This window comes from Lontra canadensis, unplaced genomic scaffold (genome assembly GCF_010015895.1).
Source record: "Lontra canadensis isolate GAN:19392208 unplaced genomic scaffold, GSC_riverotter_1.0 scaffold140, whole genome shotgun sequence".
NCBI lineage: Eukaryota > Metazoa > Chordata > Mammalia > Carnivora > Mustelidae > Lontra > Lontra canadensis.
The window spans coordinates 2,546,709-2,573,667 of record NW_022631134.1 but is presented as its reverse complement, the minus strand read 5'-3'; the positions used below and the strand labels follow the sequence as shown (position 1 = coordinate 2,573,667).

The window sequence follows — 26,959 nt, the reverse complement described above, 5'->3', positions numbered from 1 at the left end:
GCAAATTCTTTTTCAGGAGCTGTCTCCCTCCCACTCCCCATCTCGCCCCTCTGCTCATCTCCCCTCCCCCTCCCCACAGTCCTAAGCCCCCGACCTCTCGGGGTCCCCACCTCCAGCTCCCTTCTCTGCCGGGATTTCTTAGGAGGGGTGAAGGGGGTGTCCGCGAGGGGCATCAGCGAAAGCCGAGCGGCGGGGATGGGGGTGGGGACAAGGGCTAGGCGAGCTGTTTACTAGAAAGTCCCGGGGTTATGTGTTCGAACCGCCCCGGCCTAGGCCCGGGTGCATTGTGTTGGCCCGAGCCCCGGGCGCCCGAGGCGGCCCGAGCGAGGTGCGGTGGCCGGGAAGGCGCCGCGCAGCTTTGTGCTTGGGCTGCGCTCCGCTGTCGCCCCCGGGGCCGCCCGCGCGCGCGCAGCTCCCGCGCGGGTCTTTTTCTCACCGTTTCCCCGCGCCCCAACCTCGCTGTCCCCTGCCGCCTCTGGTTTCTTCACCATCGCAGCCTGCGGAGCGAGCCGGCGACCCGGGCAGGGCGGCGGGGGTACGAGCGGGAAGAAAAAGTAACCATTGCCGCCCGATTTCTTCTCCAGAGAAGGAGTTTCTTTGCTATTTACACGGAACAGGGTTATCTTTTTAAAGCCTTTGAATTCCGGGGTTTTGCGGCCTAGGAGCTGAAGGGGGCATTTTTCTGGAGATCGCGGAGGGAGTTAGAATCCACCAGCAAGAAATTAAGGATGCCCCGGTGGGGTAGATTTAGAGAACATTTACTAACCCCCTCCCCCAACGTACCCCAAATTCAGTGCAAATGCGGGTCATGCAAACGTGTAATTGATTTAGATGCTGCAAACGAACACAAACAGGTCAGGGTGGAAACAAACAAACAAAACTTTAAGAGAAAGAAAAGATTTCTAAAGAGGGGGGAAATCCGTGGCCTCCACACCCCCTTCTAACGCTCGCTGGCTCCCTCCCTTCCTTTCTCCGCCGCTCCAGGAAAGCAGCCCGACAGCTCCGGGGCAGAGAGCGGGGAGGCGGCGGCGGCGGCTCCGGGCGCGGGCTCCGCTCTGAGGGTTCGGGGATGCCAATGCGCCCGCGAGGCTGACGTCGGGGGCGTGGGGCTGTGATGCTCGAGCGAGGATGGCGCGGTGTCAGAGCCATTGGCCGCCGGTGGTCATCAATCAATCCGGGGCTGGGGGAGAGAGAGAAAGAAAGACAGGCGCCCAGCGGAGCCCCGGGCCGCGAGCGCCAGCTCCAGCAGTGCCAGCAGCGGCGGCAGCAGCGGAGGCGACGGTGGTGGCAACGGGGGACTGAGCGAGTAAGGCGAGCTGGTGCTCCAGGAAGGAAGGGGGAGCTGTAGCCCGGACGAGCCGGCCGTGAGCCGGGAGGGCAGGGCGAGAGAGAGAGAGAGAGAGTGAGTGAGAGAGTGTGTGTGTTTGTGTGTGTGTGTGTGTGTGTGTGTAGTTGCTGAAGGACACCCCCCTAACTGCCCACCCTAGATTTAAAACAAACAAACCAATCCAAAGTAGAGAATTCCGCGCCCCCCGCCCCACCATATATAGGCTCTACGCGTTGCCAGAGGCGCAGGAGAAAAGTCCTGCCCTTTCTCTCCGAAAGAATGTGCCAGGAGGGTGTCCGCAGTGCTGGAGACAAGTTCAGGTGTAAGTGCGGTGGGAGAGGGGGGGCGCTCTGTGGACAGAGGCACGTGGAACTTTGTGCATCCCTTTCAAAACCCTGGCGCAGACGCCTCTGAGAAGGCTAGTAGGCATCGCTACGGGATACAGGGATGAGTAACTGGAGGTGGGCATAAAAGAGTAGGGGCGTGAGCTGAGAAATCACTCGATCCGTGCGGCAGAGGGAGGAGAGAGCGAAATTTGGTGGAGTTTGGAGCAGGCGAGTTCCAAAGTCCGGCCTGGCGGTCGGGCGGTCTTCTGAGGGCTGGTGAATAAAATGAGCATCCTTGTTTAAACGAGGAAATCACGGGCTCCTTTCTCATAGGCTGTGCCGAGCGAGCTCGGGTAGGGAGGTCATCAGTTGTTGCTTTGAAACTTTTGGTAAATTGGACTTCTGATGTCTAGGAGGTGGAGACAGTTATTTAATTCCTCAGCTTTTAATCCTTTCATTGCCAGCAGACTTTTAAAAGGATTTCCAGCCAGATTCTTGAAAAAGAACATTGCAAGTTGCACAGCTTAAGGGATGGGAGACGCGATTGCTGTCTAGGAAATGCAAAATGAGCCCACATGATTTTTTTTTTTTTTAAGCGAAAATCAAACTAGCACCAGCATGAATGTTTGGCAATGTAAGTCCCTTTTAGATTTTCCTTTAGGATTCCTGGCATTTAGTACCAAGTTCTTTTGTTTTGTGGAGCAAATGTGCTGAAATATAAAATGAAAATTGAAAGAATACTGGCTCTTTAAATATTATATGTAAAAAGTGAAGGGTAATGAGAATGAGATGCTCCAAAATCTGAACATTTGGAAGATTTTACTGCCTAAATATGTGAAGCAAGGTAAATCCGCTTCTGGATAGTTTTAGGATAGTGTATCACTCTGTCTTGTTTAAAGCTTTTCCCAAATTTCACAGGTCAGAGGAGGGGCCATTGTCCCCTCTCTTTGAGAGTTTGTTAGGAAAACAAAACAAAACAAAACAAAAAACGCCTTTTCCATGTGTTGGTGTTTAATATCTGAGTTGGGGTGAACATAGTATTTTAAAAAATAAGCCTTTTTTTGACTTGCCTGTAAAGGTTCCTGTGAAAGTTTTGAAGCTCTCTGCCTCAGTCCGACAGTTTCTTCAAAGGACTCCAGATTAAAGAAGGTAGACACTGCAGGTGCACTCTTTCGATAAAACATTTGAAAGAGAACGTGGTGAAGATGAATTCAAATGAGGTGCCAGCCACCCATTAGCCCTTCAGAGTTACGGGGGTCTGTGCTTGCTGATGAAAAGATGTTCTGTTTGTCTTGCTGGGGCAAAGGTGCAAAGAGGCACAGATGTTCACTTGATAGAAAAGGCAATCCGACTTGGACTTCAGGATAGACTGGACCATTGAGGAGTGTGAATTGATCACCTTCTACGTTCTCTTTTCTGCTTCAAATGGGAGGATCTAATAAGTACTCTAAGTCACTGCATAGATATTTACATAATGGGTGTGGAAATTTTATTTCTAGGCTCTTTCGCTTAGTTTAATTGGTGAGTTTTATCCAGAAACATTTAAACCTTTTTCTGGCGCAGAGTGCAGAGATCGTTACAGAGAGGTCACTGTGGTGTAGACATGAATTTTGTCTCCTCCGCTTCTTAATGCTGTGTATCTCACACAATAGACATTGATGGCAGGAACACAAGAATTGCCATGTAATTTACACCACTCTTTAATTTATGCAAACACTAAGTTCTCGCGGTCTGAAAATGTGTATTTTTTTTCCCTCTGTGCTTTGATGGCTAACATTCTTTTTAATGACAGCCATTTCTATAACAGGAAGATGTTTTCATTTGTATTTACTTTTCAGCGTGGTGCAATTATGCAGTTTTGCGCTTCAGTAGTGTCTCAGTACTTTGTGTCTCAAAAGAGAATTACAGTACTTAGAACAGGACTGCAATTTGAAGCAGGTGTTGTGTTTTACTGTTATGCAAAATAACAGTAAAATATAATTGTGGGGGAAATTAAGGAAACAGCTGCAAACTTGGTATGAAAACTGCTACATTATGATTTGTAAGCAGTTCTTACAGATATCTTGCATCAAAGGAGCAGGGAGAGATTTTAATTTAGTTAATCCTACTGGCCTGGTTGTCTATCAACTAGTGCTTACAGGACTCCTACCTCCCATGAAGTCAGGAAGAAGAAAGAGAACCCAAAGTGACACTTTGTTTAAAATGCCAGAACACCAGGGATTCATCTCTTGGCAGTGGCGCTGTGCATTAGGAACGAAGACAAGGTGGGTGTCATTTAGCTTGCTTTGCTAATAGGAAGAAGGCAATGATTTGCGTAGAACACTGTGGAATTTCTTAGCCCAGCTAGCATATGGAGGACTACACAACCCCCCGGGTTGTAAAATAATAAAATAAATGGCCTATGGCAGGCCATCTGCCTTTTGCCTGATATCTAAGGTGTTTCATGCCAAATCTAAAGCTAATCTTATTATTCTAAATATTTTTATTTGAGATAGCAGTTAAGATTCCTGGAGCTTAATGGTGCACATGGTAAACATATTCTGATGCAGAGCACTTCAAGCAAAGAGCGTGGGTTACCCAAGGGTTACTCAAGGAGGGTGCTACCCGTTTCTTCTCTGTTGCACCGAGGAGTTCCAACAGCTCTCAGTGCAGGGATTTGCTGTCTTTGCATACCTACCATAAAAATAAACATCCTCATTTCTCAACCCAGTGCAACAAATAATATATTGACATTTATCAGAATAATCAAAACTAATGGAAATTTTGAAAGAATGAAACCAGCTACTGAGAATTATACAGCACCAAGCAAGAATGAGGTGGTCGACGTAATGGCCGCCCCCTTTCGGGGCTCTCTTTGGGCTCTAAGCGGGGCGTAATGAATGCATCTAAGTAGTGGTCCAAGCCTCGATGTGTTTGACTTTCTTCCGTGTGACTGGAGTGTTTGAAGAAATCATAATTACACTTAGCAAGAAGGATTTGCCTTACCATAAGATTCTTGGCCAGAGTGGAATACATATGTAGACCAGGCGCTGAGTACCTATGTATTTGGGGAACTGCTTGTGAAAGAAAAAATTGTGTGTAACGTGTGCGTATATTACGTATGTGTTATAGTTATACACAGGTACCTGTTGTAAGTGTAGCATTTTAAACGTGTTCTGTGGCTGTGTTAAGCATTGAGATTCCACGTTATTCTATGACATCAACTTTGTACAGACCAAACATTCCAATTTGCACGGCAAGTTTGGAAGATTCTCCACTTCGAGCACAAACCATTTATAGTTAGACACCATGGCAACTGTGGATATGCCCCTTCTGTAATTCATGTTAAGTGCCGTAATTATAATTAAAGAGGAAATCTTAGTTGGAACGCCATGGAAGTGATTTGCTAGCAGCCAGCAATGTGCTATGGAGTACAGGGTCCGTTCCAAGGTGCATGCAGGGTAGAGTGTTGGGAAAGGTTGTGTTCACGAGGCAACGACACGTGTTACGATTTTTCTTGTGCCCATTTCATGTCTAGGTGTTGTATTTGACATTTTTTAGAGCACCTTCTTTTTCTTTGTTCTCATTTTATAATTTTTTTTTTTTTTCCAGAAACGCACAGTGGTATTGATGAGTAGATCCTTGGGTTCAGAGGTTGGCTGAAACACACCATGCCTGCGTCCATCCTTTGCTCCGGAAAGTTGTGAATTGCTCATGCCTATAGGGAGGAAGGATGGCTCATGGAATTCCTTCTCAAGGCAAAGTTACCATAACGGTGGATGAGTACAGCTCAAACCCTACCCAGGCATTCACGCACTACAACATCAACCAGAGCAGATTCCAGCCACCACATGTACATATGTAAGTATCACTCATGAACTTAAAAGAAATTAGCAATCAAGAAAATAGAAGTAAAATAAGGAAGTCTCTAATGACTTCTGCCAGGGAGAATAAAAAGGTATATGATTGGTAAAACAGATGGGTATCCGTGCTTCCAAATACAGCTCAGAGGAAGACCCTGCAACTGTGTAACTTTTTCAGATTTTTCAGCGTATTTTCAACCAGTTTGACGTTAGATCACCAGTGGTCTGATGCCCACATTTTGTGGATAACAACAGAGAGGTTAAGGTATTTGCCCGGTGTCACACAGTGACTTTGGCAGAGTCTCCTGACCCCTGGCTCAGTTTGCTTTACCTGTATTGTTTGCCTCCCCGAGGAAATATTTCTTTAAAATTTCTGCAGTTTCCCCCCAACACACACACCTCACCCCACTACCCCTTTACATTCAGCTGGGAAATAGGCCTAATTGGGACTAATTGTCCAGCCACTGCTAAATCCATTGTCTTGCCTGTTGCTCGTGGAACGTGTGCTGCATGCTGCAGGACTCAAACAATATGGGGAACAAAGGATTAAGGGACAGTGGAACAGTTGGTTCCAGGAATTGTACTTTTCTCTCACTCCCTAATACTATTGAAGTCATGTTTCAGTTTTAAGCTGTTTAAGGAACAGAGTGTGGGAGAAATCCAGAGGCCAGGATTTTGCAGCACCTGCATGCACACCAGCTTCTTTCTGTTCCTCTGCTACAGGATGTGCTGGGCTTTCAGCAGAAGGGGCAAAAGGTCACCATATCCCTAGTTGATTCAATGCCTGGTGCTCATTCTCTATTAGACCCTTCCAATGTCTAACATGAGTCTTTCATAGTAGGACTAAACCTCTTTGAACACCATTGTATAGTCAAGAGAGAAAGGAGGTTAGGGCTCTGTTGACTGTTTTTTCCATTCCTGGCAAAACTGAACTTGGGGGATGTCTAAGTCACAAGTTCTTTTTTGGTATTTGTTTTATTTGAGTATTTAAAAAATAGTAGGACCCCCTTCCCCCATACACATACAACCCACCCCCCATCCCACCCCCACCCCCACCCAAATTTGGAAACACTAGTGAAACAAAAAGATCTCTCTTGACTGCCTAGGTATTAGTATAAATACTAGGATGTTACTTTGCAAGTATATTCTATAGTTACTGAATTACTTACGATGGGATTTCTGGGAAAAAAAAAAAGAGAAGAAAATGGGAAAGAAGTCTTTGTGAATGGTTAGTGCTAAACTATTTTGAAGAATTTTATACTTTCCTTAAATCAATTTATTCATGATTATGGAGGATTGTTAACATGATTTTAAGGGAAAGTTTTTAAAGTGAATACGATTTTCCTTTGTTAAAATGGATTTTCTGAACAATAAGTCTGTGTTCATTTCAAATTTTCCTTTTATTCTTCTGCCTCTAATGATTTCTTTTTCTTCAAATACATTATAGAATTTGTGCAAGCTGTACTTGGGATACCTTTAGCTCTGTTCTGCCGGTGTGACGTTTTATATTAAGGAATCACAAAGAACTTTGTGAATTCTGTTTCCTTTCAGGCAAAAGAGAGTATGTTTTGCCTCAGATTCCTGAGAGGAATGGAGGATGACTGATAGGGAATATCACCTTAAGTCTTCACTTGTTCATGGCCCTAGATTCTGTTGGTGAACTGGGAACAAACAGATATTTAAAAAATCATGTAACCTTAGAACTAATCTGCTTAGATCTAGCCATGAAAAAAAATCAAAGGATCAAATTACATACCTTTTTTTGGAGGGAAAAAAAAAAAAAGTCTTACAAAATGAGGTTTGCAGTGGTAGCTTGGACAGCTCTATAGCCCCTCACTAGACTTCCCAGGTTGGAGTCAGCACTCTCCCACCTTCTGGGTGCAGCTGGCCCTTTCACCTTCATCACCTAAGGAGGGCTTGTTCTCGAACCCTTTGCTCCAGCCGCTTGCAGGTTGGCTCACTATCTCCTGAGCACACCTTGGCCGTCTCTGTCTTGGTGCCATTGCTTTTAGTGCTGAGGTGTGAGAAGCACACTTAGCTCTGCTCATTGAATGCTTACCAAATGCCTCAAGTCAGTACAGGCCTCTTTCCACCTATAAAACTTTTCTCTCTCACTGTCCAAATTGGCTGTGCCCCACTTCCCAGCACAACACCCCTAGTCCCTACGTCAGCCCATACCACTTGGATGTATTATCTCTCTGTCCTTCGTGTCTTGAAAGCAGTGATTGAGCAGGTAAAAGGTGTTCAGAAATACTGATTGATGGATTGATGGATTCATCCAATGATTTGACTGTGCACTGAGATGAGATATTGTGATTGAGATTTGGAGAATTTCATTGGAATTTTTCTGTTCTATCTCAGCATTCTGAGTGTTTGTATGAAGGTGTGTGTGTCTTGTTGAGCAGCTGGCTCACCTTTTCCTTGGTTTCACTTTTCCTTGCTGCCCTAGCACAGTGACTGACCCATACTAGGCATTCAGGTATCTTGGTTAAATGTGATCATGTTATGTTTCTTTTATAGTTAAAAAAAAAAAAATGCGCCTAGTCTAAACAGAAACTTAAATTGACTGGAAAATATCCATAAAATATTTAGTCTAAAATTTCTTTGGTCGTTCTGAAATTCTCGTGTCACACCAAAGGTTTGTTCCTTTCCCTAAAAATATTTTGTCTTTTCTCCTTGAATCGTTGCTCATTATTTTACATGGGATCCTGACTATGTTTCCTTTCCTTTTTCACTTACAACTGAGGTCTGTGAAGACCCATTGTGGATCACGTGAATTGAAATTAAAATCCTGGTGCCTTACGTGATCCATTGTTTTCTTTCACACAACCTAGTATAAGGTTTTCTTGCCTTAATTAAGGAATAGCGCAATTGCCATTTAATTCAGTTAGTCTCATGTCCATTTTGTGACCCACCTTGGGCAATTTACTTGTCTTCTCCATTCCTTAGTTTACTCATTTGGACACATTTGCACCAAATGACAGTTATGGATCTTTTTAGCTCTGACATACTGGATTAAGATTGCAATTAAGACAACAGTTATTGGGGTGCCTGGGTGGCTCAGTGGGTTGAGGCCCCTGCCTTCGGCTCGGGTCATGATCATGATCCCAGTGTCCTGGGATCGAGCCCCACGTGGGGTTCTCTGCTCAGCAGGGAGCCTGCTTCCTCCTCTCTCTCTGTCTGCCTCTCTGCCTCATTGTGATCTGTGTCTGTCAAATAAATAAATAAAATCTTAAAAAAAAAAAAGACAACAGTTATTTCCAAGGGGTTGCTATAGGGGGGATACAGATACATAAAACTTGGCCTACATCTTCATCCAACTCCTTACTGATTTCAGAACTCTTGTTTCAAGTGACTTTAGGAGATTTACTGCTTGGTATTGGTTTGGTTTCTCCTGTGAGTTCTGACAAGGCTGCCACCAAGCTTTCTAAGAACCACTGGCCTGCATCTCTGCCTGTGACATAGGGAAGATTTTTTTCTTTAATTGAAGTATAGTTGACACACAATGTTACTTTAGTTTCAGGTGTACAACACAGTGATTGGACAAGTCTATACCTTATGTTGTGGATTTGTGGGTCTGTTTCTGCTTTTCTTGTCTGTTTATCCATTGTTTTGTTTGTTTTTGTTTTTTAGATTCCATGTATATATATAGAAGTGAAATTGTATGGTATTTGTCTTTTTCTGTCTAACTTATTGCACTTAGCATAATACCCTCTAGGTCCATCCATATTGTCACAAATGGTAAGATCTAAAGGAAGATTTTTTTTTTAAAGAAGGCAACTTTAAATGACCTTGGGAAAGAAAATGAAAGCACAGCTGGAGTTCATAGGGCAGAATTTAGCCGAGAATTTGTGTGTTCCTCTTACCCAGACTCTTGAACATAGTGATAGATGTGATGATTGAAAACCAAGAATTAATGGTGTTTCATTTTAACACAATCCCTTCTTTTTTCCCAAGGAGAGTGTTGAGAAAATTGTTTAGTATTTTTAATATTGGTGGGAGGAGTTGCTGAAGGAGCCAGTGTGGATTTGAGAGCACCATAAAGATTCTGTGTATTTTTAATTATGTGAGGCCTAATAAAATATTATAAAACCCTTTTCAGCAGGACATCCAGCCATCTTGGCTTTTGCCCTGAAAGTCCTGTGTTCTGGGAGACCCATATACCTCCGCTAACCAGGATGTTTGATCGCCCTACTGAGGTTAATTTCTCACCTTCTTCTTTAAGAACTGGTTGCTGGGAAGTTCATATCAAATTTTATTTTCAGTTTTAGTGCCTTTGTTTGTCTTTGTCTTCAGTTGTCATCACTTGTGGAATATTACTGTGCTGTTGTTCTTTTAGACTTGTTTTAGGAGGAAGCATAGCATAGTGGTTGACCTCTCCAGTGGAAAAGATTGTTAGATTTAAAGCCTGGTTCGCACCACTTACTAGCTGTGTAACCAACCGTGAAGAAATGTATTAAGTTCTCTGTTTTCTTTTTCCATTTGTAAAATGTGGGCGATAAAAGTAGGGCCTATCTCAAAAGGTTGCTGTGAAGGTTAAAACAGTATTACTTGTAAAATTCTTAGAGGAATTCTTAGCACATAACTTATACTCAATACATGTTAGCTGTTATTAATGATTGCTTTATTGATTCTGCATTTTTTTATTCTAAGCTGTCTCAATTTACTTTGAAAATCAGGGCAGTAAAAATGAATGAATGAGAAAATCACTGGTAAGTTTTGTCCTGTCTTCTTCAAGGAAACATTCCCAGCAAACTCTTCTGGGTGGGATATTTGAACGTCAGCGTTGGCAGATGTATTGACTTCTTGGTGCCTGTCAAGGTCATAAACAGCCTGGGATTATCTCACTTAGTTCAGTTACTCTTTGGGAGTAACAGTCCCCTGGGGAGAAGGAATGCAGTGAACTGAGTGTCGCCTAGTTATTCCTCGTGGGCTGTTCTCAGGGTCTTGTACCCTCATCAGTGTCTTGGGCTCCCCTCCTATGGTAGTGGTTAAAACAGAATCATCAAGAATTAACTATAATTAACCAGGATTGAGTGCAAAGGGCCACAGCTTTGGCTAGGGAATGAGGACAATATTCATATGATAGCTGAGAATGTGGTCTAGAATCAGAGATCTCTATACAAGTGTTGATCCTGCCAGTTACTAGCTTGGCTGAGCAATGATGGACAACTTATTGAGTCTTCTCATCTGTAGAATGGGTTAAATGATCCTTTAAGATAGTTGTGAGTATTAAGTGAGATAAAGCATATGACATATAGTGTCTGAAAGATATAGCACTTGATAAATAAATGCTGTGATAATATTTTTGATCTTTTCCACATGGTCTTGTGTCCACTGGTAACATCAGTGTTAACATCTTCCTTTCGGAATTTCTTGTTGTGTGAGATCTGACAAGTCCAGCTTGTGTTCTCCTTACTCCTTATTGCATTATAAAGTATCTGGTCAGTATTCGCTTGGACGTTCTGAATCAAAAATGATCTGAAGCTTTTAGGGTAGCTTGGTGATCATTCCATGTCAGATTCTTATAGGACCTCATTTGTGTGTGTGATCTGAATTTTCATTTCTTGTGCTGGGAAGTAAATGTTTATATCAGGTCTGCCTTAGGCATCCTTAGGTACAAGGATGGAGTTACACAAGAGAGTTATGGGATGGTGCCTTTGGTTAAAAAAATATAAAAGTGTGTAGAAAAATAAATAACCAACATTACTGGTGATTATTTAGGGAATGAATTTGGGGGAGGGAGTTGGGGTGGATAGACACCGTTCACTTTTTGTTTTATGTACCTTTTTATATAATTTGAATTCTTATTATAACAGCTATGTAATACTTTTATGACAAAAACCTTTTTTTTCAAGAATGATAATAATGTGATTTGTCTGTAAGTGTCTTGCTGCCTTGTCTGCAAGATTTGCACTGAAGGCTCCCACAAATGTAAATCTTCTTTCTTTGGGCCTGCCTTCTTTGGGGGGCACTTCCTTCTATTTTACATTATAACCAAGGAACAGACCAAAGGCTGTTTTTTAGTTCAGTATAATTCCACTTGCTCACAATGGGAAGGTGGGAGCAGTGCCATAGAGGTTGTCTCCTTTCTAGTCCTATACCTGCAGGGAGATTAGTTAAGTCTTTTTAGATGCGTTTTTGGAAGTCATGAGAATACACAGTATCAGGAAATAAGTAGGTTGCTGTGGACTACTTGATAGTATTTCAGAGAATCTGGATTCTAGTGCTGTCCTGGTCATTAAGTAGGTCTATGGTCATTAGTACATTGGGCTTCTCTGAATTTCATGTTCCTCACCAAGAACCTGCTGCCCTTTTAACATCATTGCCTCCCACTCCAGCAGTTTCGGATTTCTCCTAGTGCTTATCTTATCTTTAGGTCTGTTTGAAATTAAGAATATAAATCCCTCATCATTAATGGTATTCTGTAGGAAGAGGGTATAATGGTGAGGCGTCATGGTGATGTGGTGGAGGGGGAGAAGAGAAATGAACCCCAACTCTCACCCAGAGGAAGACTGATATCAACGAGTGAGGGAATGTTTGGGGCTCTGTCAAGTTGTACTTTACTGACAAGGTAGAAATTCATCCTTTGCTCTGGAGCTAAGGCTGCATTAGCTGTTTGAAAAAACATTCTAAACATTTTTTTTTCTCTTGGTAAGCCACTCATTCTCATTACAAATTTATCACTGGCCTGCACATTAGCATGGCCATAATTTTTGTTAATGTTTTCAATCTGAAATTCATGGTGGAGATGCTGAATGGCTCTTTTCGTTTGCACTCATATGTAAACACAGAGTATTTTCTTTTCCTCTCTCATTTCTTTTTTTTAAATAAGTTCTTTTTCCTATATACTCCCTGGGGGTACTGGTCTTGTGGTCCGTGACAGTTTGACTTCATTTTAGAGCTGACTTTTTTCTTTTCTGTAGATTCCTTTGTTTGCATTCGAGCATTAAAAAGGCAACCTAAAATTAGAATTTTTTTGGTTCATATGGGGGTTCGTTCTTAGAACCCTGGCTGTATGTTGCATAACTGTAATCTTTTGTTTGTTTGTTTTTTGGTTATTTGACTTTCAGGGAGGGTAAAGAATTTTGACAAAGTAAGTCAATCTACTATGGTATGCCTGGATTTTAAATTCTGAAATACTTCCCTACATTTATAGAGATAAAGATTCATAGAGAAAGTGTGGCCATAGTCAATGGATAGACACATCCTGAAACTGGGAAACCGCCAAAGCACTTCTCCTTATGGACTGAATCTATCGCCTGTTCTCAGTACAGTTTTTGTTATTATTATTTTTTTTTTAAACTTCCTTCATGGAGATGTTTTGAAGAAAACACACAAAATGGCTCACTAGGAAGTAATGCAGTCGGGAGTCTGTATTTGAGACATTTTAAATTTTAATTCTGAAACTTTAGAGCTTGTGAAGTTGTAGATTTTAAGATATCAAAACAAAGCCCAGGTCACTGAATCTGCCACGTGTTGTACAGCAAACTGTTGGTATTCTGAATTATTTCCAGAAAGGAAAAGAAGTTCACTGAGTCTCAGAAGTTCTGTCCATCAGCTTGTTTTTCTTCCTTTTCAGGTTTTTCCTCAGCTCTGTCGTTACCTGTTTTTTCCCCCCTTTTAGACTTCTACAGGATGCTGGAAATTAAACGTTTCAGTAGCCATCCTGGCATGATTTAACTATTATTTCAGTATCAGTAGGAACAAAATTTCCCCCCTTTTGCAGACCACCATGTTAGTCTGGCCCCCCCCTTTTTTTTTTTTTTTTTAATGGAAGTACACTTGGAGGCTTTGTCTGTGTAGAAATACTAACTCTGCAAAGAGGAAACTCTGTTGGATTTATTGGCCCTTGCAGTATTTGGGCCTGCATATTTTTATTCTGTTTTGTTTTGGAGATTTTTTTTTCTTCAATTTCTGTCCCTGTAGAAGGGCAAAACATATGTAAGAAAATGCATTTTTGCAAGCTTTCCATATTTTCCTCGTTACCACAAATCAAGACTGTAAGCCCCTCTAATGGGTTTAATTTTTTTGTGCAGTTTTATATTAGATAGTAAAGCTCTTGATACCAGTTGGAAAAAAAAAGAAAGACAAAGAAAAACTAGTACCATTAATAAAGCAAGCAGGTAAATGTTCAGCACTTTATATTACTGAGCTTTAAAATGCCAAGGGAGAATTAAACCATTCTTAGCCCCTCTGTTGGTAGTGGCTTCCTTGGAAGATTGCTGTAACATAGACTCTGCTCAAGCCCATTTATTTCTTTGTGCAGAAAGCTTCTGAAACCTTCCAGCTCAAAGATTTGATAATTCTTGGATTGGAAAAATATCTGTTCACGTCTTGTGGTGGGCTATTTTGGCATTTATACTGATTGGCTAAGAAAAGTGGCTTACTTGCGGTATTTGGTTTTAGGTATTTGGGCCACAGACCAAGTTTCAAACCATTTACATATTGCACACTTAGTTTAAAATGTGTTTTGCACAAGGACTTAAAACCGAAATCAAGAAAAAAAATTAAGTCTTCCACCCGCTAAGCAACTTAAGTATGTTTCCCTAATTTCCTGATTTAGCCTTTTGCTATGACATAGACAGCATACTAGCTCTATCTTAGTCCTGAGTTTTGGAAAATAGTTTTCTTTTTGTTTTATTTTGCTTTGCCTTAAGACTTCAAAGATAATTACAGAAGTCTATCAGACTGCACTAGATACTTTCTATTTAAAATTTTTAAAATCACAAATATCATACCCATCGCTCTTGGTTTTACCTTATGTTTAACATATTCCATTTTTTTAAAATATTTTATTTATTTATTTGACAGAGATCACAAGTAGGCAGAGAGGCAGGCAGAGAGAGAGAGAGAGAGGAGGAGGAAGCAGGCTCCGCTGAGCAGAAAGCCCGATGTGAGGCTCCATCCCAGGACCCTGGGATCACGACCTGAGCCGAAGGCAGAGGCTTTAACCCACTGAGCCACTCAGATGCCCTTAACATATTCCACTTTAAAAAATATTACCAACTTTTGCATACTGGTCTGGTCTCGGTGGGCAAGGAATATAATGAGGAGATGTGTGTTTTATGAAGAGGAGAAATGGGAATATGTGTGAAGGAGAAAGAGAGAAGGATGGAGGAAAGAAGAAAGAGACAGAGACAGACAGACAAGGAGGTAAATACATTAGCTCATAACACTTGGAATTATGATATTCCTGGCCTTGGGCTTGACTGTAATACCAGGAGAGTGTCAGCATCCTTAAACATCAGTCAAGATGAACTTTACAAGGAGATAAGACAAATTGTACCTTAACTTTTTGGGTTACACATACCAACCCCACAGACCAATGAATCCAGCCCTTGAAAGGATCAGAATAGCAATTTTTGATACATTGACCTGTTCTGGTCTCTGAGAAGGACACTTTGTTAGGCCCTTTTAGGTAACTCAGACTTTAAGTTTGTATTTCAAAATTAAAAAAAAAAAATGCATTTGACAAATAACAAACGATGAACTGGCTTTTGAGAAATGTAAGAATATCTGAAATTGCGATTTCCCAAGGTTTGCCATCTGGTAGTATCTGGGAGACTTACCATATGTTGTGCTCAAATTCCAACTTTTACAGGTTAACTTGTTTTCACTTTGTTCTTAACCCTCACAGTCTGGGCACAACTGGTAGCACTGGAACCTATTTTGACTCCACAAACTCAGAGAAAAGAAGATGGGGAGTGCAAATCTTTGGGAAGAACAAAACCAGGAAGGAGGTGTTAACTCCTGAAGGATATCAATTCCTCATTCTTCCATAATGCAGTTCAAAGGAGATTAATGTTTTCCCTATGTGGGATATAAAGGCTTGGGTGGCTGTTCAGTACTGTGGAGTGAGCCCTGTCCCACCCCTACCCCCACTGACACTCTTGAGGCTTCAGAAAGGAAATAATAACCCCGTGAGGGGTGGTTTGCTCCATGTTGTGCCCCTCCATGGCGGATGCCTGGTCTGTTTTGCATCTCTCCATCTCGACCCCTGGACGTTAATGGCAGTCGGCACGCTCCACTGTTTATCTTGGAATTTGATACCATCATCTTGGCAACCAAACTGGGACCTTTACTGCTCAGATTGTTTGTCATTTGTTGTTAATTATCTGTTACCATAAATTCTGCACTTTGAGGAAAAAGGGAATGTTTTGAAATATTTCCTCCAACATGTAAGTGGAGCTTCATTTTCTATGGACAAAAGGGGGAAAAAAATCAGCCTTTTTGGGAATTGGTTTCAGGGAAATCAAATGCCCTGGTTTTTCAGACAGGCTTGTAGATCCCACTAATGCAGCCAGAATTTGCAGTGAAAGAACCGTTGCAATTTAGAATGGTTTGTATTTGGAAGAGGTACTCCTCCCCCTCTCCTTTCAAGGAACAAGATAATTTAACTTTGCATAAGGGGTTTTGCTTTTATCGTGCTCTCTTTGTGCCATAATTGTGTTCTGCATGTGTGAGAGCCTGTTCCCTGCAGTCCGTTCCTTCCTTTCAAAGGTTATTAAGACAAAGCAGTCCAGGGTGAAAAGTAGCTTCTGCTTACCTGCCTTTATGAGGTGTTTATTTTGTTAAGTGTAGAATTAAAATGAGCTTTCTGGCCATTAGTGGATTTTAGTCATGCCCCCACACTCTGCGGGGAAGTTTGTGTCACCTTATAAACAAACAGTGCTGTTTTGCGAGGTGCTGTGCCACGGGCTGCAGGAGCCACTGCTGGACTTAATATCTTAATAAAGCCGTAAACAGAAGAACATCAGCGACAGGAAGAATGAATGCATGTATTTTGGAGGGGAGAACTCGGGAGGAGAGTGGTTGTTGCCTGGCAGAAATCTAGGCATACACACACACACACACACACACACACACAGACACACATATACATACATACATATATTTTTATATATTTATATGTATATTTATATATGGCATTTGAAAATCTCTTCACCCCTCCCCCAAATAGTATATCCATATGCCTTTCTGCCTCTACACCCCCATGCCTCTTGCATGTGTTCCGGTATATTCTGTACTACTGATGCCTTAGCTTTACTGTGGGGATCATCATAATATATGCTTCACTAGGTAACAGTGAACTTTCTATTAGAGGATGCTTGGTGCTTAGTAAAGCACGTGGCACAGCTTCTCCAAGCTCAATGTGTGGTAGCTATTATTGTCAATAATGTTGTTCACTGCGACCTCAGCCCCAACATTAACCCTTGAGTTGCTGCAGAGTCTTCACGGTTGCACGTGGCCCATCATTGCCATAACTTTTTTCTGATGCCCTTAAATGCAGTGTGTCTGTTTTACTCTTGTTGAGAAGTTTTTGTTTTTGTTCCTCCTGCTTTTAAAGTTTCTAGGACTGGGCTGTCTCCCAGGGGACTCCCACACTGGATTGGAGAGACTGAGTCTGTGTGAACTTAATGACAGCCAGGGGCACGGACTTAATCGACTGTTCTCTCCACTCCAGGCATGCTGCCTGAGACAGTGTGACTCCGAGATGTGCCTTTACTGGAGCTGTGGGATATACTAGGGTCTGTGCCTTTGGTTTCCCCAGAACTGGAGAATGTTCCCCCCGGGCTTATAAGGAATCAAGATAATAGTGCTGAGCACCCTTTCTACCTATCCCATGATCCTTTTTTTCCCCTCAGTGCTTTTTTAAGGGAGTACATTAGATTTGTGTGCACTTTTAGCACACAGATTACAATCAGACTTGAGGATTAAGAAATGTGTGTTAAATTAGTGTCTTAGATTTAGTAACTGTTTGAGTATGAAAAATAAGAGACTGGGGGGAGGAGAATGGAGGTTGGGGGAAAAAAACACCCTCAGACCGCTCTGGGGGAGGCTGGGAAAAGGATTTAACACTTTGGATTTTTTAGAAGCCATTAAAACTCTGATGGGATCAGATTACCTGACTGCACATCTGAAACATGAAACTCTTGCCCTAAACCATGCAATTGAGTTAAGCTCAAAATTCAAGGCCTCCCCCTAAGACTGGCCTCTGGGTAAGCCTCATTGGGAATCGCGAAATTATTTCCTTTGAGAGGAGCAAGGACTACAGTGAGGTTTTTATGGCCACTTTAGTCTGTATACTGGTGCCAGCCAGACATTTGACGGCAGTTAGTGCCAGCTTTGGTGATCTGTCCACCGATTTTTCCCAAGGTCTTCGATCCTGTCAGTGTTTGGTGCTGACATTGAAGGGAAGACACGTTGTAAATCCAACTTTTCTAGGCACACCTCCTGAATTTCTTGTTTTTAATTTATTTCAAGTGAGTGATACTTGAAGAGGTGTGGGGAGAGCATCAGGCTGGTCCTAAACTTTGAGGTTTGAGGTTCGGAATGATGTTGACAGCCTCCCTCCCCAGCCCCCCGCGATTGTGTGTACCTTTATATATATAGATAATCCCTGACTTACAGCAAGTCGATGTGAGATTTTTCAGCTTCCCCATGGTGCAAAAATGATATTCAGTAGAAACTGTACTTGAATTAGGTTCTTTTTCTGGATTAGCAATACAGAATTCAGCCCCTTTTGGCGATGCCAGGCAGTGGCAGCCACAGCTCCCAGTCAGTGTGCAATCAGGAAAGACAGCAACCAATACACTCAAAACCCTTCTGTACCCATACAACCAATGTGTTTCTCGCTTCCAGTACAGTATTCGGTAAATTGCATGAGCTGGTCAGTATTTTATTATAAGATAAGCTTTGCATTACATGATTTTGTCCCAGCTGTAGGCTGATGTGTTGTGAGCATGGTTAAGGTGGGCTGAGTTAAGCTATGATGTTCCTCAGGTTAGATGTAATAAGTGCACTTTTGACTTAGGATATTTCCAACCTATGATGGGTTTATTAGGAGGTAACTCCATTATAAGTTGAGAAAGCTCTGTATTCAGAGTACCTACAAGTGATGCTTTTCTTTGGCTCCACGTATCATAAATGCATTTTTATTAATTTATTTTTTAAAGATTTATTTGAGAGGGAGAGAGAGTGTGAGTTGGGGGAGGAGTAAGAGGGAGAGGAAGACAAGCCCTGCTGAGTGGGGAGCCACTGGCGGGGCTCCATCCCGGCACCCTGAGATCATGACCTGAACTGAAACCAAGAGTCAGACGCTCAACTGACTGAGCCTCCCAGGCATCCCCATAAATGTTTTTTTTAAATTATTGTATTTTAAATTATTTGTGAAATGACTGTCTTCCAGTAGGCTCTGAAAGCAGCTACCCTGTCTTTGTAGTTTTCTTTCTTTTCGCCTGCGTCTATCCAGATCGCCTCTCACGGTACTAGGCACATTCTAGACACTCTCCCAAATTCTTGTTGAATGAATGAATGAAAGTTGAGCTTGCAAGGATTCAGTACTCTCCTAGTTGGTGCTTCTCCAAGAAGTCTGTGCTCCCTCGTCATCATCCGTTCATTCGAGACCATGTATTTAGACTTGACCAAATACTTGACTTTAAAAAGGGTAACTTATATAAGTCTCCCCTGTTTTTTTCAGGGTGGAGATGCATGGAGCTCAGAGTGAGTATTTCTGATCCTCCGACACCAATGCTGTAATCTGTCCCGCTGCCTCCAGTTGTCATTTGCATTGACAGTAGTAAATTCTCATACCTAACATAGGAAAAACATCAGTTTCACTTTCAGCTTGACCTAAAGGATTTGGGTTTCCTATATTTTTCTCTAAAAACAGAGGCATTAGAAATAAAGTATATTGTTTTCATTCCTTTGTAAAATGCTTATTTATTGGTCCTATTTGGAGTCAACGATCATTGAATAGAAGCGTGAAATTAATTAGGATATATTTCAGTCCAGTGATTAGGAGTCCGACTGACAACTGCCCCTAATCTGTGGAGTTGCCCCTAATCTGAAATCAAGACCTTGAAAACAGGTCGTCTGTTTATCATGGGAATCGTGCATTTTGCCTAAGGCGAACCAGTTTTATTCCGTACCTGTCTGTTTTGAAACAACTTTTCCTTTTTTTTTTTTTTTTTTGTGATAGTGAACTCTTATTAATAAGCTCTTGTAGAATAACCATTTTGACAGAAGTCTGTGATTTGGGTTAAGTACAGATAACACCATCCTCGCAACATTGGTGTTTGATAGCAATTGAAAAACCTTTATAAAAATTTAATATAAGGGAAAACAGATGAAACCCAAAGTAAGTATGTAATGGAGTTCTGATGAGGGGTGACTAAGCTCGAAACCCCTTGAAAACCAAATGATTAAAAAAGCTCCGCAAAAAGCGGTAAGTGTAAGGAAAAATTTTATATGGAGCAGGACTTAAAAGAGGGGGAGATAATAAGAAAAAGAGGCCTGCGTTTCCAGCACTTTGGGGCAGGAAGTTTTTAATTTAGGTGACTGACTTCAGGTTTTTTCCCTGACTGTCCCCCACAATTGTGTCTGCTCAGGAAGGTGTTGTATAATTAGCCTTTCTGGAGATGCCCTTTGGCTGAGGACCTAATTGAATTTCTGGACCAGAGGGCTGGACTAGAATTGGGGGAGCTTTTTGCCCTGCAGGTAGAAGCCCTTTGATGGACCTGCCTCTCAGATAAGTACCCGTGGTGACTGGCAGTGACATTGTTTAGGTAAAGTATGGTTTAGTAATTGAGGAGTCAGTGCTCCTCAGTATAGGAAAATCTTTCTTTAAAATAGGGAAGACACCAAAATCCACATGTGCAATTTAAATGAGCTTGTATTCTGCATGATAAATACGCACCGGGTGCCAAGTAGAAAACCGGAACCCTCTCTCAGGATGCTGTTAGGGCCAAGCGGAATCTCATTAGGGACAGCTTCAAAGATCAGTTCCTCGTGTCCATAAAAACAAGTGTAAATTATCTGGTGTGCGCCTGCTGTTAGCAGTTGCGCTCTTGCATTATGCATGACCCAGACTGCACAGAGGAGGCAGGCGCTGCACGGAGTTCTGCGTGCGCGTGGGGATTTCTCCACCCACACACGTCTGCGTACCTATGTGTAGAGATGGGTGCCGAGCCTACCTTTTGGAAATGTATGGGTGTTCTTTTAGTTAATGGAGGGTGCCGTGTGTAACCTGCTCCTACATTTTTGATAAATGGGAGTCAGTTCAGAGAGGCATGATAAGGCTTTGAATTGTTTACATGAACAACCCATCTACCCAGATTTATGGATCTTGTTCGCTCCCGTCTAGAGTTGGATCAGGGGCCATGAGAGTGCTCGACGCACGTAGGATCAGGTGCATTTTGTTTCTACCGTTCTCTCCCTCTTTTTAGTCTCTTGGGTGTATTCTTAAGATAGTGTGAATACCCCGTAAATTAAGAAAACGTAGTCAAGTTTAACATACGGGGCTTTAATACTTAGTTTTAACTATTATCAACTAATTTTTAACTATTAACTAAATAAACACCAAAGGGTCTGGAGTATACTTCTGAGCTTCACCGTGTGAGGAGATAGGCAGTAGAGTGTGATGTTGAAGAGCGTGGACTCTAGAACCAGACTGCCAAGGTTTGAGTCTTGGTCTGCTTTTCTTATTAGCTGTGTGATTTTGGAGAAGCAGCCTAACCTCTCTGTGTTCTCATCTGCAAATGAGGGGAAAAATTCATATGTGTCTCGTAGAGCGGTCAGGGATGCTAAATCGGTTGCTTTATGTGTGTTACCTAGAACATTTTCTGGGACACAGTAAGTCCTGTCAACATGTTTGCTTGTATTGGTCTTATCAGCTTTAGTATCAGAGGTGGAACACCTTCTGGTGCAGCTGGGGGGCACTGAGGTGTGCACACCTGGAGACTCGGTTCCTAAGCCTATGTGTGCGTAAGTACACATGTGCACTGAGGACGAGGGCAGGCAAAGTCAGGGAACTTGCCATGAATTGGGAAGAGCCATAAAAAATGTAAAATACCTAATAATGTGTATCTTTGTTGTCCGTATAACCCGTGGAAGTAACCGCGGGATTTTGGGGAAAGGGTAAGAAAAAAGAGAGGCAGCTTTCCTTTCTCCAGAGTAGGAGAGTCTGTAATATCTTCTGGTCCCACTTGTTTCTCATAGCCTAGTCCCAGGACAAGAAGCATGTGAAGGTAAGATCAAAAGAGCAGCTTTACCCAGTATCCACACTTAAATCCACGAGCATTAAAGCACCTGTTACCTCCATTTGAAACTTACATTTGCAAATATAAAGGGATGGTCAAGATAGCATTATTTCTCTTTCCAGACTAGAAGCTCTGTCAGGGCAGGGCTGATGCGGGCTGATCTTGGGAATCCAGCACAGTGCCCGAGGGCTCAGCAGTTAAACCTCTTTAACAAGTTAATAACAGTCTTCAACATGTGTGTGTGTAATTTTGTCCTCATGGTACATTTTCTCTGAACTTAAAATCTTTCCGTCATCTTTAGAGAGTCGTTCCTGCAGTTACAATGCTCGCCCCAGGACTAATTATTGCCAACCTTGCTTGCTTCAGTGTTCCTCCTTACAGTTTGCTGAAGATACCCCTGCCACCTGCTGTCACTCACTCATCAATACCTAAAGGATGCTTTGTTCACAGCTCTCATATTTTGATATTGAGTGACTGAGGCCTCTTGTGATTCTGTGATCCTCTAACACCTTTTTTTCTTTTTTTTGAATGAGAACCTCTAAAATGTTGACATAAGACAAAGAGCTTTTTTCCTTGATGGAATTCTTGGGAACCACCTACAGATAGGGAGGAAATGAGCAAGAGAAGTGGGAGGTCTGGGGAAAGTTGGGTGTCACTGAAAATGTTTCAGTGAATGAATGAATCAGTCAATCAGTATTTACTGGAAGTAACAAGGTGGGTTAGGGATAGTGGCTGTTTCACCTAATTGCTTTATTCCTTGGGCGTAGCCCAGTGTCTGCTATAATAAATAAATCGTTATTAATGAATAAATAAATGTCTTCTTGGGTCTAGCCGTCAGAATAGTGTAGAACTGTAAGCCACCCATTGTTGTCTGCTACGGGTGTTTTGCCTACTTAGGAAGACAATCAAATGCACCTGAATTAAATAATATTTAATGAAACAATTATGTGCATTCTTATTATTAGCCTGTCGAGGTGTGTTTTTGTATACTTGCCATGTGCTGTGTTCACTGTGAGGGAAACATGTGGAGAGACATATGGCCAGTTGGTGACTCAGAGAGGTTGAGGGACCTGATTAAGATCACACAGGACTGCTGGTCATAGTCTTTATGACCCTTACTGAGCAGAAAGTGCTTAAGGAATGGACAATTTGAGGCAGATATTAAATCTTAACCGAGTAGGGGAGGTGAGGGAGAATTTTTCTTTAAGAACATGTCTGAAATAAATCCTTTTCCATCTGACAATTAAGTCAATTAAATTGTTTCCCAGTTTTATTTCCTAATTTTCCTTGTAGACATACCCCATGTCAAACTATCTTCATATCTGACTCTTGTCCCAAACGTGAAAGAAGTGAGGCCCCCTGGAGGAGGCACCCTATGATGGAAAGCGGTATGAATTAAACAGGAGCAGCTATTTTCCACCCTGGAGGATTGCACTTTGCTTTCCTATTATAATATCTCCTCCTGCTCTTACTACTACCACTCTTGGGTCACTTGGTTCCTTTCAAATCTGGTAGCATCTTCTGGATCCAGAAACCACTGCCATTTCCTACTCAGAGACTGTGCACTTGGAGAGCAATTGCATTTTTGCTAGGATGCAGAAGTTGAGAAGTATGCATATGCCACAGGCCTGGATAATAGCTCATTCCAAATAAGTTAAATGGTTTGGGGGCCTACTGCTTGTGCTGTGTGGAAATGAGCAAACCTATATGCTTTTAGGTCTTTTCCATTTGGAGACATGAAGGTGGAAGTTTGGATGTTTAAGAGTAATAAATGTTACAAAGTTCAATTTGAGTGCAGCATTGAGACCTGACTGCGGCTTAGAATCCAACATCAGGGGTAGCTTCAAAGGCCTTCAGTTTTTGAGAAGTTCTCAGTGGTTACTGTTTGGAAATGATGTCTCAGACCAAAAAACAGTGGTGTTATTGCACAGAAAATTGCTCCTGTTATCCATAATTGGTGTTGGCATCGCCTGGTAGACCACTGAAGTGTGTCTTCTTCATTAAGATAGAGGAAACCCTGTGGCCACGAGTCACTCCACAAGGAGCGTTTCCAGCCACATGCAATTTCCCTCTTGGAAAATGCTCTCTGTGGCAGGTGTGAGGTATCACACTAAACTTCTCTCTGTTCAAACTGCAGCTGGGCCCAAGTTGGCTTTGGCGATGATGCTCCTTGCTTGGGGTGGTGCAGATCGAACTCTCAGGAAGATGCTAGCCAAGTGCCTAGGCTCTCGGTATGACGGCTGACAGCTGGGCATTGGTTCAGTTGCTGGTGGTTAGCCAGGAGTACCTGTTAGATCTTTTAAAATGGAGCATCACAGAAAGTAGAATTTTTCCAGCTCTGTTGCTTTTCTGGGAAGTTCAGAGATGCTCTTTGGCAGCCCACGTTCCCACTGAGTTCTAACTGTTGAACTTCATAATGGGAAATTTTTTTTTTTTCTCGAGGAAGGCCATTTATTTTTAATAGGAAAATTTTCTAATAAAAGTTCTAAGTTTTTGGTGATGGTTTAAATTAGTAGTTCTGGGGCGCCTGGATGGCTCTGTTGGTTAAGCGACTGCCTTCGGCTCAGGTCATGATCCCAGGGTCCTGGGATAGAGTCCCGCATCAGGGCTCCCTGCTCAGCAGGGAACCAGCTTCTCCTTCTCCCCCTCCCCCTGCTTGTACTCTCCCTCTCGCTCGCTCTCTCTGTCAAATAAATAAGTAAAATCTTAAAAAAAAAAAATTAGTAGTTCTGGAATGATCAAGACCCCATCTGAGTAGGCAGAAGTAGTTCATAAAATATGTATTGCAAGGAGTCCAGCTAGTGAATATATTGTTTGTAGCAGTCTACATTTCACTGTAGAAATTATACATCTCTACTGTCTGTTTACAAATACGTTTGTGTGTACACATGCACACACACCCACATATAAACGAAGGCTGAAAATTAAACATAGAGGGGTGCCTGGGTGGCTCAGTTGGTTAAGCCACCGCCTTCAGCGCAGGTCATGATCTTGGGAGTTCTGGGATCCAGTCCCATATCGGGCTTCCCCGGCTCTGCAGGGAGCCTGCTTCTCCCTCCCCCTCTGCCTCTCCCTCCCCCTCTGCCTCTCCCCGTGCTTGTGCTCTCTCTCTCTCTGTCAAATAAATAAATAAAATCTTTTAAAAAAATCAAACAAAAATGCAAGTGCTTCCTGAACACTCCTGTAAAGCAAATAAAACACTGGACATTGTTTGCATGTGGGTTGAACACCTCAACTAACGATTACTCACACAGTTGACCTTGTTTTCTATTGAGGGCACCAAGAAGCCACATTATTAAGCATATTGGGTCAACTCATGGTTCACTGTTAACATCATTTTTCTTTCTGTGGAGATGAAAAGGTCTTCAGGCAGATTGTTTTCTTTTTGTTCCATATTCGTGGGGGGAGTAGCATGATTTTTGCATGACTCTTGGCCGGCTCTATAAATAAGCAGATTCAGTCTTTTGTTTTAAATGTAATCAGCAAGATTGCATTTGCATTGCTTTTAAGTGAATCACATAAGTGAAATTACATTGCCTGCATCTCATTTGGTATCATAAAATGTTATGGGATGCAGGCTGTTTTTCTCCAACTAAAGTGTCTTGAGTTAGTATTAGGGTGCTTGTTTTCATTTTCCTTTGTGACCAAATTTGTTGCATTCTACAGAGCTAGGGCTCATATTTTCACTTATGTTAGTTGCTGGAGAAATACTTGTTCGTATTCTCTAGAATGAGCTAAGATATTGGTTCAGTAGGGGGTAAATGGGGTTTTAAGACTGTCGCACGTCGTCGTGTAGCAAGTGATTGCTAATCACTTTCTGTGTTTGTGACAACTTCTGCTTACTAAGAGTAAATGCCAGTCGCTGTTGGTTGGAGGTATAAAGGAATCTGAAGCTTTTCAGATAGTTGGCTCCAGAAAATGGTTTACACAGAAACAAACACAAAAATAAAGACTTCAGTTTGTCACTATTTTTTTTTAGTGACCAGTATAAAATACGTATCTTAATTGGCTCTTTAGAAGATATTCTTCAGGCCAATGATTTAAAAGTCATTTTGCGATTACCCAGCTTATTTCCTTGAAAATAAATAATTTAACACAACAATAATAATCGCTGACTCCAAAAGTCAGTAATTTCAGTGACAAATGAGAATGCCCTATTTCACAAATCACCCTCCTCCTCCCTGAGGTTTTCTTAATTCATGAATTTTTAAGATGGAAGTTGAAGAAAAGGTATGAGTTCTTAGATAACCTATAACACAGTGTGGTTATCCACAAAACCTCTCTTTATTAGCTACATTATTGATAAACCCCACAAAGCAGCAGGCAGCTAGGGCTGACTGTGCCCTTTGCCGAACGGGAAGACAGCTCTCAAGAAGAAAAAGCAGGCCAGTTACAGTGACTTACCAACAGTGAAGATGCTTAGTAATGAATGGTGATCTATGCTTATTTGGAAAGGTATTAGTAGAGCAAAGTGGCAAGAATTAAAGATGAGGAGTGGGAAATTAAAATAGGAGACCATGCATTTTTTTCTATCAGAAGAGAAAACTTAAGTATACTAAACCCAGGGTGCCTGGGTGGCTCATTGAGTTAAAGCCTCTGCCTTCAGCGCAGGTCATAATCCCGGAGTCCTGGGATAGAGCCCCACGTGGGGCTCTCTGCTCAGCAGGGAGCCTGCCTCCTACTCTCCCTCTGCCTACTTGTGATCTCCATCTGTCAAATTAAAAAATAAAGAAAAAGGATACTAAACCCAAAAGAAAAACTAACATTCTACAATAGCTTACAAAAACTTTGGGGTAAGGTTTTGAAGGAGATAAGCAGTTTTGTGTTCTCATCTTATTTAAACAAATATATCTAAAAAACGTCATATGGAAGGAGATGATTGAGTCTAGATTCTTTTTTATTAGTAAACTTTACACTGAAGTGAAACATGCGTATGGTGAAGTGTACAAATTAACTGTATTAGACTCAGTGAATTTTCACAAAGGGAACATAACTTGGTGACCAGCATCAGATGTAATTTTAAAGATCATCTGTTTGTTTTAGTCTGCGAAATAATATTCAGAAGTCATAAGAATTGAAATGCTATTGTAATCTACAATAAAATTTTATTAGTAAAAATGGCAGAGACCACTGCTGTTATTGCTGTGTGGTTTACAAAGAAGATAATTATACGCATTGGGATCCCAGTGGCTTCCCTAAGATTCCTCCGCCTTGGATGTTGCATGGTTTAAAGTCGCATATGTGACTACTGTGACTTTTATTTAAACTGGTCTCTGAGGCATACTTTTCATTTGTAGTCACTTAAGATTTCCTGAAAGTTCCTCTCCGTGATTTGAAAATTCTGTGGATAATATTTCCAAATTGATGACCTTCTTGAGTTAAAATATTTTTTTTTTAGTCTAGCTTAAAAGATATCTTTAT

At 41.9% G+C, this 26,959-nt stretch overlaps 1 protein-coding gene across 6 annotated transcripts in view; it reads left to right on the top strand.

Moving 5' to 3' along the window:
- MPPED2 (metallophosphoesterase domain containing 2) overlaps positions 1 to 26,959 on the top strand; it is a 175,854-nt gene that overhangs the window by 684 nt on the left and 148,211 nt on the right. The window contains exons 1-2 of one of the 6 annotated variants that reach the window (XM_032843421.1): positions 679 to 741; positions 5,245 to 5,493. In XM_032843421.1, coding sequence (XP_032699312.1) covers positions 5,366 to 5,493 — 128 coding nt within the window. In that variant the 5' untranslated portion in view covers positions 679 to 741; positions 5,245 to 5,365. Of the gene's footprint in view, positions 1 to 678; positions 742 to 1,171; positions 1,307 to 1,550; positions 1,650 to 5,244; positions 5,494 to 18,978; positions 19,002 to 24,993; positions 24,998 to 26,175; positions 26,184 to 26,959 lie in introns of those variants that run through there. The other 5 variants (XM_032843419.1, XM_032843420.1, XM_032843423.1 and 2 more) reach the window with 5 other exon arrangements.